General features: G+C 39.0%; 1 protein-coding gene across 2 annotated transcripts in view; it reads right to left on the bottom strand.

Moving 5' to 3' along the window:
- Nucleotides 1-21282, bottom strand: part of LOC124555148 (disks large-associated protein 1-like) — a 93575-nt gene that overhangs the window by 51425 nt on the left and 20868 nt on the right. Inside the window, exons 2-3 of one of the 2 annotated variants that reach the window (XM_047128965.1) lie at nt 14327-14416; nt 12604-12803 (exon numbers count right to left, since the gene is read on the bottom strand). In XM_047128965.1, the coding sequence (XP_046984921.1) occupies nt 12604-12803; nt 14327-14384 (258 nt within the window). In that variant the 5' untranslated portion in view covers nt 14385-14416. The remainder of the gene's footprint in view (nt 1-12603; nt 12804-14326; nt 14417-21282) is intronic. The other variant, XM_047128966.1, reaches the window with a different exon arrangement.

The following is a 21282-nucleotide window of genomic DNA, read 5'->3' as shown; positions in this document are numbered from 1 at the left end:
ATTTAAGTATAACTCATTCTAGGCAGGCATGTTGACTTTAAGTTTGAAAATTTATTTCCTTTCATTCAACTAATTCAGTAATTTTTTAAACACTATAATAGATATGATTTGTGTGTTCAGCCAGTCACCTGCTCACAGTGATAAAATAGTGCCCTTAGACAGCAGTAGCTTGTTTGAAAGCTTTCTAGGCATGGAAACAATGCAACAATTGCTGAAATTTACTGTTGAGAATAAATGGCATGAAACAATTAGTCTATTTGGCCTCAGTTGCTCTTTGACTTTCTATGAGACAGATCATATCTGTTTGTGGTGTGGACCTATCATTCCACTTGTGTAAAGTATGTTTTACATGCATTAACACTCAGTTAATTGCAATGGAAAATTAATTCATTCACTGTTCAAAAATTATAAAAACACCATGTCATTTGACAACCTATACCTTAGTAAAAACTCTGCAAAAAATAGAAGAGCTGAGAAGACAAATGAGATTTGATATTGCTGTGGTCCAACACAATCTTTCCACAAAATCAAGAAAGTGCAGCAGTATGTGGACATCAGAGATACTATTACTTAAAAGTTTTTGAAAGTCATGAAAGAACTTCTGATCCTTTCTAAAAACACAAACAGTTAAAAAATCTTTGAGGTCAATTTGCTTGTCTGTCTAAAAAGTAAGCACTGAAAGAGAGTAACGAAAACCAGGCCAAAAACTGAACAGCATGTCATAAGATTTGTGACCAGAAAACTGACATCACTGATAGAAATGAAATTATGCAGATGACCCAGAGGTGAAATTTCACGAATCAGTACTAAATAAAGTGTTGAGGGTGCAAATAAAACTTTACATGATTTGGGGTGCTCTGCCTTAAAACTTCACTCCATTCCAAATGACAGCAAGGTTTCATATGGCAAAAAGAAGCTAGAAAAAGTGAAGCACATTTTGGAAAGAAAAGTGTGCCAGGCACTAGACTGCAGTTTGGAAGATTCTGATGATGACATTGTTAATAAAGCCGAAGATTTTGATGCCAATATATTGTTAATAATAGAAAAAGTGCCTAGTATAAGTGTGCCTGAAAAAATTGCAATTGCAATTTCAACTTTCGCTCCACCCTCTTGGTCAAAACAAAACAATTTTGGAATTCAATGTTAGTGAGTATGTGGTTCGACAAGCAAGGAAATTGAAAACAGAAATGGGTATTTTATCAATTCCTGAACCAAAAAGGGGGGACAGTTATTCCTGATGAAGTGGTAAACACTGTCACTGATTTCTACCAAAATGATGAATATTGTCACGTAGAAGAAGGTGTAATTAGATGAATGATGAACAGTAACTTCACTTAACGAAGGTTTATTCAGCACTTGCACATACAAGAGTGCAGAGCGAACTGCCTCTGGCCAGTACACACACAGTATATATACAGCTGCAGAATATTCCAGTACAATGATTCTTGATATTTCTGGATACTTCTAGAATGTCCTCTAACTGAATATAGAAATTAAAATTTCACAGTTCAGGTGAGTTTTGAACTCACAACCCTCCATGCAACACTAGTGTCATAACTGCTACACCACAGTGACAGTGCTACTCGGCTTCCTCTGCGACAATATAGTCAAATGTTACCAAGCGCAAAAGAAAAAGTTACCGTTCACAAGAATGTGTATATGCAGAAAAGACTCATCCCTTGCAATTCAAGAGAACTGTACTCTCATTTTGAATGGGAGAATCTGAACATTAACTTCGGTCTTTCTAAATTTTGTTCACCAAGACCAAAGTGGTATTTTAGCCGGTGCTGCCAGCACTCATTCCGTGTGTGTGTGTGTGTGTGTGTGTGTGTGTGTGTGTGTGTGTGTGTGTGTGTGTGTGTGTGTGCGTGCGTGCACACGCGAGAGCGCACGCGCACACGAGCGCGTTCCACCAAAATTTAAAACTGCTTTTGGATGCAGAAGACATTGAAGAAACATACAAAGAACTTATGAAACTTCTTGTATGTGACTCTGAAAACTACCACTGCATGCTTAATCACTGTGATAATTGTCCCCGTGACAGCAAACTGTCAGAACTATTAAAAATAGAAATTCTCTTACAAATATGCTGATGATGAAATTGAGTTCAGCCAGTGGATAAACACAGATCATCGGGCAGAATTGGTAACGCAGTCTGCAACTGTTTGTGAATACATAGACTTGTTGGTAACAAAATTACAGGCACTTAAACTACACTCATTTATACCCAAGTGTCAGTCAAAATCATTGAAAAAAATTGAAAGAAAAATCTAGCTTAGGATAAAGCAATTCTGTTAATGGACTTTGCTGAAAACTACAGTTTTGCAATTCAGAGTTACAGCTGGACAAGAAGCAGCTGTACAATCCATCCTGTGTGTGTTTATGCAGTAAATGAAGAATGTAAATTGGTAATAGCGAATCCACTGCTTTATAAGTTATGATATGGAAGATGATGCAGGATTTGTAAATGCTCTCCAGAAAACAAATGGGTAAGTAGCTGGCAGAGCATTACCTACAAGTGAAGAAAGTGCATTATTTCACTGATGAATGAGTTGCTCAATATAAGAATAGAAAAGATTTAAAAATTTGTGTGAGCACGAAAACAATTTTTCTATTGATGCTGAGTATTCCTTTTTCGTTGCTAACCACAGTAAATCAGTGTGCAATGGTTTGGGAAGAACTATAAAACATATATTGAAAAGAGCTAGTCTTCAACTGCATCTGGTGTTTGATTTCTGCAAAGCTAATATTTACTTTTTTCCACTTCTTGGAGAACTAAATATAGATTTCCTATGCAAAAACCTGAAGAATAGATTTTTGACAACCTGCACAATACCTGGTACCAGGAATTTTCAGAATTACAAACCACTTTCTTGTGATTCTTTAGAGACTAGAAGAGTAAGTCTTCCGAAAAGCTTTCCATGATTTTCTCATTCAATGAAAATGCCCCCACAATGGACATGCACTAGTCCAACAATATTCTTTTGTAGCAGCTGTATATGATGACAGATGGTACTTTGCCTTCGTCAGAAATGTGTAAGATGGAGGAGACATTTAACTACTTTTTCTCCACCCACCTGGACCAGCAGTATCATTCTTTTGGCCTGAGAGACAGAAGAATCTTGTTTTGTGCCTTTGTAAAACATTTTATGTGCTGTTGGTGTACATAAATCAACATCATTAGGCAGAATGTATTACCGCAATGAAAAAGATATGAAGTTAACAGAATATAATTCGTCGCAGTGGATTAAAAACAGTGATAATCTTAAGACTTTCATTAATAGCTTCAGAGATCTTCATTGCTGAACATGTATATTTTAAATTGATGTTAGTGTGGCTAGAATAATTTTTTAAAGGTGCTAATTTGACACCATAAGTAAAGTTAATCCGCAAACTGAAAATGTTTCAATTACATTTATAACTTTTAGTTCCGTACTTTCATGAGGCAGCCTTACTATATGTTGTTGGTTTACATAATTGACGTGAATGATCTTCTGAGCAATGATGCGATTATGTTAAATGAACATCCAACATCTATAAAAACTCAGGGCTCTTTTTCTTTAAATACTACAAGAGTTGTACTAAAACTAAATCTTTTATCAGCTGCCAGTATTTTACATATTTAAAAATCATTGTTTGAACCACAACAGCTTAAGTTAATTTTCTATATTCCCATAAATCAAGAATAGTAATCCTTTTTTAAAAAAATAAAGATACATCCCTTCTGTGACCTCTAGGAACTATGACAGTAATGTCTTGAAAATGATATACTTTCTATTATTATTATTATTATTAATATTATTATTTATTTCTTTACTCAGACGTTATGTCTGGTCAAAAATGGAAAGTGACGCGGACCTTGATCAAGCGTGACTTCCTTTTAACTGTACGGTGTATGTTATATTGCATTTAGGAACTTTCGGGTAATTGAACATTTATCAATAATTACGGATTTAAGTAGTTGTATATGTAAGTTTGGATGTAGCTGTATTGCATTGATGTACTGGTGGATATTGTGTGGTATGACTCCTGTAGTTGATAGTATAATTGGTATAATGTCAACTTTATCCTGATACCACATGTCCTTGACTCCCTCAGCCAGTTGGATGTATTTTTCAATTTTTTCTCCTGTTTTCTTTTGTATATTTGTTGTATTGGGTATGGATATTTCGATTAGTTGTGTTAATTTCTTCTTTTTATTGGTGAGTATGATGTCAGGTTTGTTATGTGGTGGTGTTTTATCTGTTATAATGGTTCTGTTCCAGTATAATTTGAATTCATCATTCTCCAGGTCATTTTGTGGTGCACACTTGTATGTGGGAACGTGTTGTTTTATTAGTTTATGTTGTATGGCAAGTTGTTGGTGTATTATTTTTGCTACATTGTCATGTCTTCTGGGGTATTCTGTATTTGCTAGTATTGTACATCTACTTGTGATGTGATCTACTGTTTCTATTTGTTGTTCACAAAGTCTGCATTTATCTGTTGTGGTATTGGGATCTTTAATAATATGCTTGCTGTAATATCTGAAGTTTATTGTTTGATCCTGTATTGCAATCATGAATCCTTCCATCTCACTGTATATATTGCCTTTTCTTAGCCATGTGTTGGATGTGTCTTGATCGATGTGTGGCTGTTAGATGATACGGGTGCTTGCCATGTAGTGTTTTCTTTTTCCAATTTGCTTTCTTCATATCTGTTGATAAGTGATCTAAAGGGTTGTAGAAGTGGTTATGAAATTGCAGTGGTGTAGCCGATGTATTTATATGAGTGATTGCTTTGTGTATTTTGCTAGTTTCTGCTCATTCAATAAAGAATTTTCTTAAATTGTCTACCTGTCCATAATGTAGGTTTTTTTATGTCGATAAATCCCCTTCCTCCTTCCTTTCTGCTTAATGTGAATCATTCTGTTGCTGAATGTATGTGATGTATTCTATATTTGTGGCATTGTGATCGTGTAAGTGTATCGAGTGCTTCTAGGTCTGTGTTACTCCATTTCACTACTCCAAATGAGTAGGTCAATATTGGTATAGCATAAGTATTTATAGCTTTTGTCTTGTTTCTTGCTGTCAATTCTGTTTTCAGTATTTTTGTTAGTCTTTGTCTATATTTTTCTTTTAGTTTTTCTTTAATATTTGTATTATCTATTCCTATTTTTGTCTGTATCCTAGATATTTATAGGCATCTGTTTTTTCCATCGCTTCTATGCAGTCGCTGTGGTTATCCAATATGTAATCTTCTTGTTTAGTGTGTTTTCCCTTGACTATGCTATTTTTCTTACATTTGTCTGTTCCAAAAGCCATATTTATATCATTGCTGAAAACTTCTGTTATCTTTAGTAATTGGTTGAGTTGTTGATTTGTTGCTGCCAGTAGTTTTAGATCTTCCATGTATAGCAAATGAATGATTTTGTGTGGGTGTGTTCCAGTAATATTGTATCCATAATTTGTATTATTTAGCATGTTGGATAGTGGGTTCAGAGCAAGGCAGAACCAGAAAGGACTTAATGAGTCTCCTTGGTACATTCCACGCTTAATCTGTATTGGCTGTGATGTGATATTATTTAAATTTGTTTGGATATTAAGTGTGGTTTTCCAATTTTTCATTACTATGTTTAGGAACTATCAATTTAGGATCTACTTTGTATATTTCCAATATTTGTAGTAACCATGAGTGGGGCACACTATCAAAAGCTTTTTGGTAATCAATGTATGCGTAGTGTAGCGACCTTTGTTTAGTTTTAGCTTCATATGTCACTTTTGCATCTATTATCAGTTGCTCTTTACATCCTCGTGCTCCTTTGCAACAGCCTTTTTGTTCTTCATTTATAATTTTGTTCTGTGTTGTATGTGTCAATTTCTGTGTAATGACTGAAGTTAATATTTTAGGCATGTTATGGGGCAATATTTAGCTGGGTTTGCTGTGTCTGCTTGATCTTTAGGTTTCAGATAAGTTATTCCATGTGTAAGTCTATCTGGGAATGTATAGGGGTCTGCAATGTAACTGTTAAATAATTTAGTTAGATGTGAATGTGTTGAGGTGAACTTCTTTAGCCAGAAATTTGCTATTTTATCTTTTCCAAGGGCTTTCCAATTGTGAGTAGAATTAATTGCTTGGGTGACTTCCATGTTGCAAAATTATCGCTTCAGGCATTTGTGGTATCATCTTGTATGTGTGTTTCTGCTTGTATCCACCGTGCATGCCTGTTATGTTGTACTGGGTTTGACCATATGTTGCTCCAGAAGCGTTCCATGTCTGTTATGTTTGGTGGATTGTCTATTTTAACGTGTATGTTATCTATTGTCTGGTAAAATTTCTTTTGGTTTGTGTTGAATGTTTGGTTTTGTTTCCTTCTATTTTCACTTTTTTGTACCTTCTAAGTCGTTTGGCCAATGCTTGTAATTTCTGCTTCTTTTCATCTAATTGCTCTATCACTTCTTGTTGTGAGATTTTACCTAACCTTTTTCGTTTTTTGTCTGACATTTCATTTCTTATAAATTGTGTTAGCTGTCCAATGTCCTTTCTCAGTTTTTCCTATTCTGATCTGTAGCCTGTGTTGCCATGCTGGTTTTGTGGGTTTCTTCTGTGTGTTGGTTGGTTCTGATCTCTGCCTAGTGTGTATATTTAGTGTAGTGAGTGCTCCTATATAAACCAGTAGTTGTAACTCTTCCATAGTTGTGTTTTCATTTATTTTGTTGTGTATGATTGTGTTGATAGTTTTTATTGTTGTTTCGACTTGTGGGTTATTTGGCGGTCTATGCAAGAATGGTCTAATGTCTGTATTTGTGTCTTTGTATTATTCTATATATGTCAGCTGAAATTTTTCTTCTATATCTAACATGTGTGTCACTTCGTGTTCTATTTGTGCTTGTTCTGGTGGCTGTCTTAAGATTTAGTTTTCCTCTGATTGTTTAATTGATGCGTGTTGTTCTTTGTTTGTTTGCTCTGGGATGTTTGAGTCCATTACTGTATTTTCTTCTTCTTCTTCTTCTTCTTCTTCTTCTTCTGATTGCACATTATTTTGTTCCAGTATTTGTTGTACTTGTTGTTTGGTGTTTTCTAATTCTGACTGGGGTATCCTGTTATTTTTGATTATTACACGGATCTGATCAGCTAGTCGTCGTTCTGTTAAAAATTTTAATTCTGGGTATTTGGTAATAAATGTTGTGTATACTTGTGATCTGTATCCAGTTGTGTTGGTTCCTAGGTTTGTTGCTTGGTAAGAACAGAACATGAGGTGTCTTAACTTCATCTGACAATCTCATCCTCTGTCTTTGTTTTCCTTCTAGGGTGGTTGCAGGAAGCATATCCTGCAAAACACCTCTATTTGGATTTAAATCATTTTCCAGTTGGCTAGCAGTCATTACCATTGTGGGCGGGCATAGGGTTCAAGCATCGTCCCCGACCATGACGGCGCTTGTCCGAGGCTTCTTTAGTTCTGTCCTGAACCAACTAATCACACTAAAAGGGGGGTAAGCCCTATTAGCGGTTTGTTCTTTTCGTCGCCTTTTATGACTGGCAGAACATACCGGAGGCCTATTCTTTTCCCGGGCCTCCACGGGTTTATCATCATCATCATCATCATCATCATCATCATCTGAAGTAATGCAATCCAAATGACAAACTTCAGTTGCAGCATTCATGTTTGTAAAAATTTCCATTTTTTCCCCTCAAATTACATGAAACATGGAGCAATTTTGCACTGACTATTGACATGCAGTAGAAAAGTTCTGTGAAAATCTCAAGCAATGGTTGTCAGGTATGGATGAACTTTCTTAGAATAATTTTTTAAATCACAAAGTATTGTGATTTCAGATTTGTGCATCCATTTGTAGAAAAAAACCATTAATAATTTTATTTTACTACAAAGTATACTGTCTTTGGAATTATTTAAGACCAATTGTAAGTTCTCACCAGGCTGTAGAAATGTGATGTAAGCACTTTTTAATGTGTGTACTTTTTACAGAAATTCGAAAGTGATGCGTATTAAATTTTTGTATTGTTTTTTTGTAACAACCACTAAATAATTACATGTCTTAAGTATGTGCTTCTCTTAACTTATGAAAAAAATTCCAAATCAAAAGCTTCATAAACACCTGACTTATGGGCATTTATGCTGGTAAGTACCATTTTGCATTGACATTCCTGCAGAGCCCAGCTATCAGAATATCACTGCATTTAAAATTTGATATAAAAAAGTTTTAGTGTGAGAGCAAAAAGATTTTGCATAAATTCTTACATTATAAATATAGGCAAATGTGCAAAGTTTTATGAAAATCTGAGATGACCTGCGTGATTTGATGTGGAATGGCCCCAGAATTTCCCAATCTTTCCGAGGGAACTTTTTAAAAAAAAGACTGAATTGAAGATGTCCTTTGAAAATACGTCGGCAACTTACTTCCCAAGTTCAAAAACATGTAAACTGAGTTTTTAAGAAGCAGTGAAAGTTAAGAAATCACCAGTTCATTAAATCTGGAATATTTTGGATTACTTGTCCTAAGGAACCTAATAAATGGCTTAAAGAAGGGCTGCCTTACAACCAGTGTTCTGACCAGACAAGTGTTTTCATCAATGTGTCAAAATTTGTAACCTAAAATATAATTGAAAATGGAAGATTCATTTAATTCACTGATGTTTACACGCCAATGTTGACAAATTTGGTAACAGTGTACACTTGTGTCCAATTTGTAAGCTATTGCATTCTTTTAAAATTCATCAATGAACCATAAAAATCCATGAAGAGAATATGATTTGGTACACCACTATTTCAGTTTCTTTCATGTTTATTCAACTGCCTGAGCTTGGCAAATTCAAGAATAAAATTACAGCAGTTTATGGCTTCCTAATAATGTCTTCCACACACTAATACATCAGTACTGAAACCAACTAATATCAAGACGAACTTCCATTAATAGCAAAATATTTTAGAGTGCTGCTACTATTGCATGAACCAGACATTATGTTCAATTTTTTCCAAATGTTTTCATTAAAACTACATTTCCTTCAGTAATTTTTGGATAGAACGGATTTAATGGGATGTCTGATAACAGTAATAACATAAAATACATTATATAACAAATATTAGAAGAGAAATTATTTCCCTTATAGCACATGGTGGTGGTGGTGGTGGTGGTGGTGGTGGTGAAAGGAGCTGGTGTTTTAACTCTGAGTGTTAACTGCTAAGGAGAACAATGCAGTTATTTTCACGCACTGTATACCGAAATAATATCAGTGATAGACAATCAGGCATACAGGACATAATACAGTTATTACAATAAGGTGTATACAAATTGGTTACACGAAAGCCAATAAATGAACAAATAGATATATTACATGATATAAAGTAACTACTATAAACAGCATTTCGTCAATATGTGATGAATACATGCACAAGAGAGATACCAAAACTATCAGTTGTGAGAATAGATAGCTATCTGTGGGGATTTACTGCAAATGCATAGATTTTGTGCCACCAAAGACAGCGATTAAACAATGCTAATAGTTCCCAAAGAGACGGCATCATATCGAAATGTGCCATACAGTAGAAGACTATTTCAGAGGTGTGGCAGTAACTGGGTGTTAAATACGCACTGGCATGCAGGCCGACATGTAGAATGCATGCCATGCTAGGTATTACAGACTGCACCTAGGTCGCAGTGCATGTGAAAATACTGCTTAAGTGCTGTGGTCTTTTACCATGAAACCAGCATGGAAGTGGTGTGTGTTTCAACAGAAAACAAATTCAAAGTTGTGACTGATTAGCCACAGAAACAACAACAACAACAACAAAAAGACATCACAGTCATTTGAAAAGATCTATACCAAAATTTATACTCACTAGAAAAATAAACCCCTGTCTATACTGAATGAGCAATAATACTTCAGAGACAAGTATTTCCATAATTTTTTTGAAGACATACTACAAAATGTTCCTGCTTTTCTGTTCCTCTTTTATTCTCTTATTCTTTAATAAATATTTTCATGATTGTATAAAACTTGGTTCAATATATTTTAAACTCTTGGCTGCTTATGTTTTTACTTTTTATTCATTACTACCTCCATATGCCTAGTTTTGTGATAATTACTGTGCAGTACCTCCCTTTATGTAATATGTGGATTTTGCTCCAAGTTAACTAAAAAATGTCATTCTGCTTCGATTTTTATTCCTCTTTTCTTCCTCCAAATAATAATTGTAACTTCATGCTTATTGCTATTTAATGGACTTTATAGTTGTTTAGTCACACTCACAGTATTTTTAAACTGTTGACTGCTTATGCATTTGTTTTACATTTATGACTACTTAGATGGGTCTGATGTATTGTATGGTGGTAGTGGTGTTACCTGTATTTCTATACATCTGACATGATGTATGCTTATTTTATGGAATTTCATGGAATATTCATCTGTAAACAACTACATTCACAGGTCTTTAAAACTTCAATTTCTTAAGGTCATTGTTTTACATTTTCGAGTTTGCCAGTACATATCTAACATCCAGTCACTGTCACTGCTCTGATATCATTTGCTGGATGTCGCATATTGATACACCGCAGCCCCATGGGAACCATTGGCGTCACTTAATCGCTGTCTTTGGTGGCATGAAATCAGAGTTTGCAATAAATCCTCCACAGATGGCTATCTGTCCTCACCTCTGATTATGACTGGTTATCTCATCACATATTGAGGAAATGCTGTTTACATCAGGGAAACATTCCACGTGGGAAAAATATATCTAAAAACAAAGATGATGTGACTTACCGAACGAAAGTGCTGGCAGGTCGATAGACACACAAACATACACACAAAATTCAAGCTTTCGCAACAAACGGTTGCTTCATCAGGAAAGAGGGAAGGAGAGGGAAAGACAAAAGGATGTGGGTTTTAAGGGAGAGGGTAAGGAGTCATTCCAATCCCGGGAGCGGAAAGACTTACCTTAGGGGGAAAAAAGGACGGGTATATACACACACACACACACACACACACACACACACACACACACACACACACACACACACACACACATATATATATATACACAGACACAAGCAGACATATTTAAAGACAAAGAGTTTGGGCAGAGATGTCAGTCGAGGCGGAAGTGCAGAGGCAAAGATGTTGTTGAATGATAGGTGAGGTATGAGTGGCGGCAACTTGAAATCAGCGGAGATTGAGGACTGGCGGGTAACGGGAAGAGAGGATATATTGAAGAGCAAGTTCCCATCTCCGGAGTTCGGATAGGTTGGTGTTGGTGGGAAGTATCCAGATAACCCGGACGGTGTAACACTCTGCCAAGATGTGCTGGCCATGCACCAAGGCATGTTTAGCCACAGGGTGATCCTCATTACCAACAAACACTGTCTGCCTGTGTCCATTCATGCAAATGGACAGTTTGTTGCTGGTGGCTCAACATGCCTTGGTGCAAGGCCAGCACATCTTGGCACAGTGTTACACCGTCCGGGTTATCTGGATACTTCCCACCAACACCAACCTATCCGAACTCCGGAGATGGGAACTTGCTCTTCAATATATCCTCTCTTCCCGTTACCCGCCAGGCCTCAATCTCCGCTAATTTCAAGTTGCCGCCACTCATACCTCACCTATCATTCAACAACATCTTTGCCTCTGCACTTCCGCCTCGACTGACATCTCTGCCCAAACTCTTTGTCTTTAAATATGTCTACTTGTGTCTGTGTATATATATATATATATATATATATATATGTGTGTGTGTGTGTGTGTGTGTGTGTGTGTGTATATATATATATACCCGTCCTTTTTTCCCCCTAAGGTAAGTCTTTCCGCTCCCGGGATTGGAATGACTCCTTACCCTCTCCCTTAAAACCCACATCCTTTTGTCTTTCCCTCTCCTTCCCTCTTTCCTGATGAGGCAACAGTTTGTTGCAAAAGCTTGAATTTTGTGTGTATGTTTGTGTGTGTATTGACCTGCCAGCACTTTCGTTTCGTAAGTCACATCATCTTTGTTTTTAGATATATTTTTCCCACGTGGAATGTTTCCCTCTATTATTTATATATATATTACAATAACTGTTTTACTTGTTGTACACCTCATTAGCTATAGCTGATGTAATGCGGTATGCAGTGGGCAGAGCATCACATATTTAAGCAACAACTGTTTTGCTCTCCTTAGCAATTGACACCGAGTTACAACACCAGCTTCATTCACCATCACTGCCTGCCGTAAGTGTTATAATTTGTTCTTTTAATATTTGTTATATATGATGTATTTATGTTACTGCTATTATCAGACATCCAGCTAAATCCATTCTATATTTAAATTTCAGTATGATGGTCTGAGGATGTTCAAAAACTGACCAAGACTGTTTACCATCAAAATAAATGTTTTTACAGTCAAAATTGTGTCCACATTTAAAATATTTCCTTCACTTACCACATAATAGAAACCAATAATCATCCGACAAATAAAAGTAGCATGTAACTTACAAACTTACAAGGAAAAAATGACAGCTCAATTTCTTTAATTATAATCACTAAATACTGAATGTTAAGTGTCTACCACAGTTTCACCAGTGAGGTAAAACATGACAATAGTAACAAAAAGCAAGTGCTAGAAATTTAACGTACACACACTGCATCATCCATGGTTTGCACTGGTGTGCCAAGTCTAGGCTGAACAGATGTTGGTGCTGGGCTGTGATCTCTCGAGCGCAGACCGTATGCAGATGCCCTCCCGTATCCACTCACAGAGCATGACAAGCCAAGATACGAAGGTTTGCGTACACCACCAGATTCTGCTGCACTTTTTGGAACATTTTTACTTGCACCTGAAATAAAGTTTTCAGATACTAATCAAAACAGTTACTAATGTAATATCTCAAAGAATTCTTCCAGCAATATTACATGTGGATGATTCATGCCCAAATTTTATATGCCATTCTTCAATTTCTCCTATATCTGTTTCAGAACTGTAAAACTGTATGACTGTATTTAGTCATAATAATCATTAAAAGTGGCATTAAAACAAAGCACATTTTTCATAAATTACTACTCTACAAGTAATCTGCAGCACATGATTGAAGTATCCAGACACCAACCTAAAATAATTCACTTATCGAAGAGACAAGCTACTGATTTTGTAGGATGTGATTTCCATTATTAAGTACTTGGCCATGGCCTTTAGATTACCCAGTAGTAGGTACTTCATAGCACTTAACACTGCCACATATCTGTGCCATGATGAATCTTATTATAGCAAATAGTGAATGGAATTTGCAGTTCTATCTAGTGCCTACAGTAAAACTTGCCCCTTCTCACCCTACCATCCCACAGAAAGGGCACTCATAATGAGGTGGAATGCCAATCCAATAGTTTTCATAAATATACCGAGTGCTTACTGACTGTCAAAGTATTGTTCAATTGTGCACATGGAGTGCATGGACATGAAGAAACACTTTCATACTGCATGGTTTGCAGAGGAGTAATCTGCTGAGAAGGCAGTAGTGTGTGTACCACATGATTTGAACTCATTTGAGCTTTAACAAGATATCTGGGATTGTTAGCTTTGTACCAGACAACCAAGGCAACCAGCGAAATCTAAAAACCTTGCAGTTCTCCAAGAAGAATCAATTCAACTTTAACTACAGATGTGAGTGTTGGCTGTCAGGTTATAGAATTGGTCAACCCATCTGACACACCAGAGGAATGACAGCAGCTTTACACAGCTGTCTGGATACTTCTTACTGCATAATGCAGCTAACAAAGGTGTTTATTTAGTATGCACAAAATCAATAATCATGTAAACATAAAAGGTTAAGTCAAACAATAGCAACTAACAAATGATAGGAACTTTTTTGTTGTTGTTGTTGTTGTTGTTAACAGAGTGTTAGCAACTTGATCAGTCAACTAGAATGATATCAAATCCAAACTTGGCAATATCAGTACTGCTAGTGTGTAAATAACAAGCATGCACACACGTGACTTCAATGTAACATGCAAAGGGCAGTGCATCAACAGGTGGGAACAGGGCAGTGAAAATGGATTGAAATGCCAAGCAAGAGAACTTCTCCTCAGTATCTGCTCACCTCTCCTACCAGAAACTATTGCAATCCACTGAGGACTCTGCATTACCATAAATTACTTCTGGCTATTTTAGGCCTCTGATACTCCTCATCCGCATAAAGTTATTCTATAAAGCAAAACCTAGGTGAGTAAAAAAAATCCTTGACCCTTGTACTGACAACGTGCAATAATTTGTTCTGCAATTGTGGAATGTATATGCACACAAGGTGATGTGGGAACAATTACAAGCAAAGAATCATGCGTTTAACGAGTTTTTGACGTCTGATACCTGGATCGGCTCCACCATTACTGTAAATACCCACAGAAGGGTTGTTTATAGAAGCCATGATGCATGACTTCCTCACCTCGACAGGCTTACCTGTATAAAAAAAGTATTTAGCACATTGCAAGGCGAACACCAAAGAAATCACCAAAATCTGCACTGGAGGAGAAATACTCATCAATAATTGTACTTTGATGGAAACACTCTTACGGGTACACTAATAAGAATGGCAATATGTGGGCAGCAATTTTTCCATTAAACACGAAGGCAAAAACATTATGCAGTATCGAGGAGAATCTAAGAACATAAATTATTGCATAGAGTTCAGTCATGTTACTGTATTGATATGAAACTCACCTATTACACTTTTTTCACCTGTCAATTTGCTTCTTTAAAGTGGAAATACCCTATTTGAAAGCCAGATAATATTCCTTACTCCATACCAGTTTATTTCTTATGGCAAAGAATCCTCTTTAAAAGCACGCACACACGCACACCGTGCCCCCATTTAGTAGGGGTGGTTCTCTCTCCCCCCTCACTATTTCACGTTCAAGATACCAACCAGAAGAATATTTTTTATTATAAATGTCATTTTATACAGTTAATCATTCTACTGGGGTTGTAAACCTTCTTAAAGACCAGGATTAATTATGTATAATATACACCGAGGTGAAAAGTCATAGGATAGCGATATGCACAGATACAGATGGCAGTAGTATCCTTCACAAAAGGTACGAAAGGGCAGTACCTTGGCAAAGCTGTCATTTGTACTCAGGTGATTAATGTTTAACAGTTTCCCATGTGATTATCACCGTGCTACAGGAATTAAGAGACCTTAACATGGAATGGTAATTGGAGCCAGATGCGTCTGACATTCCATTTCAGAATTCAATATTCTGAGATCTTCAGTGTCAAGAGTGTGCCAAGAATACCAAATTTCAGGCATTATCTCTCACCATGGACAATACAGTGGCTGCCGGCCTTCACTTAATGACCTAGAGCAGCAGCGTTTGCTTAGAGTTTACAATGCTACCAGACAAGCAACACTGCACAAAATAACCACACAAATCAATGTGGGACATTATGAATGTATCCATTAGGATAGTGCAGCAAAATTTGGTGTTAATGGGCTATAGCAGCAGATGATCGATGCGAGTGCCTTTGCTAACAGCACAAGGTCGTCTGCAGTACCTCTCCTGGGCTCGTGACCATATCGTTGGACGCTAGATGACTAGGAAACTGTGGCCTGATCAGATGAGTCCCAATTTCAGTTGGTAAGAGTTGATGGGAAGGTTTGAATGTGGTTTGGTTTGGGTTTTGTTTTGCTTTAGGGCACAAAAATCAACTGAGGTCATACTCGCCAAAGTCAGAACTATAGAACACAAAGACAGAGAGCAGTTAAAAATGACAATATGTCAGTCCCTACTGACATAATAGAAGACAGCTAAAAACAGCAAGTGGAAAAAGGGCTAAAAGAGACACCATACTGAAACAGAGGTCCAAAACTAAAAATTAAATGGGCTTCGCAATATTGCTTTGGCAGATAAAAAGTAAGATGCAGTCAACAGCCCATGCGTCATTTGCTAAAACAGCCAATAACTCAAGATGGCAAAGCCAAGCGGGAACGTAAATGGTTAAAAAATAAGCATTCCATCAGGAAGTGGTGGACAGTTAAAAACTTAGGAGCAATGTGTACAAAGTGGTGGGATAGTGCCACTTATTAAATGACAATGGCTAAAAACACAGTGCCCAATATGCAGCCTAATTAAAATGACCACCTCCCAGCAGGAGGGCCAAGAGAGTGTTGTCCAAGCCACTGGGAGAGGCTTAATAATCCAGAGATTATTCCTGTGAAAGCAGGACCATTTGCGGTGCCAAATGGATACCACCTCCTGACAGACGGCAACACAGAGATCATCGGAGGGAACATAGGAACTTGCAGGCTGAGGCAGGACTGCAGCCTTGGCAGCAGCGTCAGCAGCCTCGTTTCCTGTCAGACCAACATGACCAGGAACCCACAGAAGCATCACACTGGCTCCACCAAGAGTGAGCAAGTGAGTTTTGTGGACCCACTGCACTAAGGGATGGGCAGTGTACAGCACACATACTTTGAAGGGCACTGAGTGGGTCTGAGCAGAGAACACAATCGAAAAGGCCGTGTCACCAGATGAACTCCATGGTCTGATACAGGAAGAAGAGCTCGGCTGTAAATACTGAGAAGTTTGCCGGAAGCCGAAATCTAAAGACACAGGTGCCAATGATGAAGGCACACCCGACCCCATGGTTAGTCCGAGGGCCATCAGTGTATACAAAGGTACTATCACGAAGTTCCATGTGAAGGTTGTGAAACTGAAGGTGATAGACCAAGGCTGCAGTAGTGACCTTAGGAAGCGAATGAAGGCCAAAGTTAACATGGGCCGCTTCATGAAGCTAAGGTTGTGAAGGGTTCACACCCACTGGGAAATTTGCAGGTAGTGTGAAGTTAAGCCACTGTATCAAGTGCCGAAAGCAGACTCCAGGAGGTAACAGAAGAGAAAAGGGAACACCACACACTGGCGATCAAAGGAATCATCGAAGGAGGCAGCATAGTATAGGTGGCCATGCATGGCACACAAATGGCATGCATACCTGCTGATGAGAAAGTGATGGCAGTAGAACAGTGGTAGTTCAGCAGTTTCAGCATACAGACTCTCAAACGGGCTGGTGTAAAACATGCCCATGGCCAAATGGATGCCACAATGGGGGATAGTGTTGAGACGACGTAAGAGAGATGGACGTGTAGACGCATAGACGAAGCACCCATAGTCTATTTTTGAACGGACACGGGACTGGTACAAACGGAGGAGGGTTGTTCAATAGGCACCCCAGGAAGTACTATTGAGGACATGGAGATTGAGGGACCGCATACAGTGGGCTGCCAGGGAAGACACATGGGAGAACCAGGAGTGTTTCCTATCAAGCATGAGCCCTAGGAATTTCGTAGTTTTAACTAATGGAAGGGCAACAGGCTCAAGATGTAAAGATGGTGTGAGAAACCGTTTGCGACGCCAGAAATTCATAGAGATGGTTTTGTCAGTGGAAAAGTGAAAGCCATTGTCGATGCTCCAGCAGTAAAGATGATCAAGACATCGCTGAAGATACTGCTCAGTGAGACAGGTCTGTAGATAACTGCATAGATGGCAAAATCATCAACACAAAGGGAACCGGAGATGCCCGGCGGGAGACAGGTCATTATAGGGTTAACGGCGATGGCAAAGAGGACGACACTTCTCTGGCTGAAAAGTGGGGACTGACGTCCCCGAGGGTTGGGGGCAGGGGAGGGGTGGTGGGGGGGTGTTGCTCCTGCACAACCTACTTCAGGAGCAACGGGGAGGGAAGTAATCCCACTATCAAGGGGGCAGGTGAAAAGTCTGACAGCTCAGAGCCAACTGTACACGGCAGAATGGAAGAAGGTAGAACCGTTGCCATAGCGGCGGCTTAGGTTGACATATGCACAGGATGTAGCCTCTCTCTCTCTCTCTCTCTCTCTCTCTCTCTCTCTCTCTCAGCCTCAGTGTGGGTCGGTTGGTCCAGGGTCTTGTATTCCATTATTTTTCTTTCTTTCAGGAGAATCCTGCAGTCTGGCGAGCAAGGCGACTGGTGCTCTCCACAGATGACACAGATGGGAGGCGGGGCAGAGAGAGAATTGGGATGTGAAAGACATTCACAATGCCAACAGGTAATGCTGGAAGTACAGTGGGAAGACATACGGCCAAACTTCCAGCACTTTAATTAAGCACCCATCCGGGAAGGGATCTATGGCTTTACGTCACAGTGGTAGACTATCACCTTGACCATATAGGGTCATGTGACACCCTCTAAGGCCAAGATGACGGCACCAGTGGCAACTCAAACCCCAGTGGACGTGCCAGACAAAATGGACACCTTGTTGCTCTAAATTGGTGTGCAGCTCATTGTCAGACTGGGAAATAAGGTCCCTGTGAAATATGATACCCTGGACCATATTTAAGCTCTTATGGGGCATCAAGGAAACAGAAACATCCCCCAGCTTGTCACAGGTGAGTAGTGCCCATGTCTGGGCAGAGGATGTTGTTTTGATCAAGACCGACCTTTACCACATTTTGGAGAAGCCCTCCACCTCCCCAAAATTGTCGTCCAAATACTCCACAAAAAATTGATGTTTCACTAACAAGAAAGATTCCCATCAAGTCTTTTACATACATGGTACCAGGCTGATTAAGCTTCGCTGCCATCCTTAGGCGGGTGTTCCTCACATGGTGTGGCCGGGGGACGATGATTTGTGGTCGTATTTCTTACCATTGAAGTTAGCCCTTGACCGCTTAGAGACTGCTGGTGTTTGACCACCAGCAAGAGATGACATACTATGCTTCATGGCGTGTCCTCTGCCCTGATGCCACCAGGGAATCTCCCCACGGGCACCACCCAGCCGCAGCACAGGCCACCTGGCAGGATGGCCATTGCCAGGAGTCCCAATGCTCCAGGGTGACTGGCATCTACTCCTTGGCATACATGGGGAGTTTACGGTGCAGCCATCAGCAGAGAGATCCCTGAGTGGTCAGGGGGATACACAACCAACAGGAAGAATGAGCAGAAGTGCAGATCCACGTCGACGTAGGATGCGAGAGGTCTCAGTGCATGATGGACACTATGCACCACGTAAGGCGCCCTTCCCCAATTGGCTCACTCTTTGAGAAAATCTTAAAAATCGAGGTCAAACCCTACAGGGGACCATCATATAAAGGCCAAAATGTGCGAGGCTCCTTTTAGTCACCTCTTATGACAGGCAGGAATACCTTGGACCTATTCTAACCCCCGGATCCACAGGGTGGGGTAGATGATGATGATGATGACGATGATGATGATGGTCACCTTCACGAAGAGCTTGCAGTAGCTGAATTTTGTATGGTTTCATGTGTAAATGTCGACATAACAAATGTTAGACAGACATTCGAGGCATACTGAGTTGTCGAGCTGCACAGTGAATGTATTTCTGGGGACCCCTTGTTGAACTATGCAGGATGCGTTCGATGTCTGTGTCTGACACTAGGGGACAATCTGGCGATTTTCCTTTACACAAACAATCTGTTCCTCAGAATTGTTCATGCCATCCTCTACTGCTCTTTGCTGTAGGAGGATCCACACCATACCTAGTATAAAAGTCACGCTGAACAGTTATTACTGACCCACACTGCACAAAACTTAGAACACAAAATGCTTTCTGTTCTCCAGACATCATTTTTACTAGAACTGAAGTGGGCTCACACTGCTGCTACCTAGTGAGAACCCTGTGAAATTCTAGATTCTGCTCTTTCCAGCAGTATGTTGTTCACACACATACCTCAAATAACATGATAGTTAAGATTTTTTTTTAAATCCAATGTTTTTTGATACATCCTGTTTTTCTGCCACATTTAGTATGGATATGGATTGTGGTTGTTCTGTTCACATGTGAGTCAAGCTGGTGACCCTCTGCTCACAGTTCCACGTGGTAGTCCGTTTGATTACACAGCTTGAGGCTGTTACCAATGCACATGACCATAGGGGACCCGATATGAAGATCCAAGAGACATCTGGCACATCCCATGTGTCCTCCAATAGGTTCACTACTGTGGCCACCCTGGGTACTGCCCGCACTGAGGTTGGCCTTGCTCTCATGGTTAAGTGGGAGGTCATTGCAAGGTTTAGCAGACAGACTTTCTGCGGGGCTGACTGAATGGCCTCCCAGGTCACAGTGGGCTAGGTTACTAATAATTGGGAGCATTAGACATATAATGGGACCCCTTAGGAATGTGGCTGCCAAAAATGGGAAGGAATCCATTGTACACTGTGTGCATACCAGAAGGAGTCATTCCAGACATTGAAAGGGTGCTTTTGGATGCCATGAAGAGCACAGTGTGCAACAAGCTGTATGTGGTGGTTCATGTCTGAACTAACGATGTGTGTCACTTTGGATTGGGAGCAATTCTCTCGTTTCAGATGGCTAGCTGACATGGTATTGCCTGTTACACGAAAGCGAAGTTCAGTGCCTGTAGAATAATCTACAGGATTGACTGTGGACCGTTGGTAGTGAGCCTAGTAGTAGACATGAGTCAGTCTAGAAGGTGCAGAGCAAACAGCACAAAGGTAGACCTAGCAACTATTGGTACTTCACTTGGAAACTGGTGTAACTCTGTTGGGAAAGAAACAAAGCTCCAGGCACTAATAGAAGCACTAATCATTATACATACTAGAAAGCTGGCTAAAGCTGAACATAAATTTAGCCGAAACTTTTACAAACAACCTAACCATGTTCAGAAACGATAGGTTAAACACAGTTCATGGTGGATTGTCTACTCCTGTCAGAAGTAATTTACCTTGTGAAATTGAAATAGATAGTTCCTATGATTTCGTATGGGTAGAGGTTATACTTGACAATTGGAATAAATTAGTAATTGATTTGTTTTACCAACCTCCAACTCAGAGGATCAGTTCCTGCACAGTCATTTCAAACAGACAGCAACACGTACAATTATATTTTGTGGTAACTGGCTCATTCAGCACAAAATGAGCGAAATGGTGATTTTTACAAAATCAGGAAAGTGAAGATTTGAGCACATGAATGCACTAACAAAACATAAGATTTAATGATTTCAAACTCATTTTCACTGTATTCAAGATTTTTAGTTATGAATTGTAACCACAAAGATTGTAGTTTAATGTACTCCATGAACACCAAGAAACTTATATTGGCTGAACTGATTTGCTTTCTGTGAAACAGAGGGTGAAACAATGAGCAAATTATGTAACAATAGGTTTCCTACACTGAGTACTTTTTTTCATATAAGCTTTCTTTTGAATTTCTCTCTCTTTCTGGAGGTGTCCAATGAATGTCACACCTGTGACAAAAAAAAAGTTTGCTTCTTGTTTCAACAAGTACTTAATAATTTTTAATATTCTGTGAA

The sequence above is a fragment of the Schistocerca americana genome, chromosome X, assembly GCF_021461395.2.
Source record: "Schistocerca americana isolate TAMUIC-IGC-003095 chromosome X, iqSchAmer2.1, whole genome shotgun sequence".
Taxonomy (NCBI): Eukaryota; Metazoa; Arthropoda; class Insecta; order Orthoptera; family Acrididae; genus Schistocerca; species Schistocerca americana.
The sequence above is the reverse complement of the archived record's forward strand: the minus strand, read 5'-3'. Positions and strand labels throughout refer to the sequence as shown.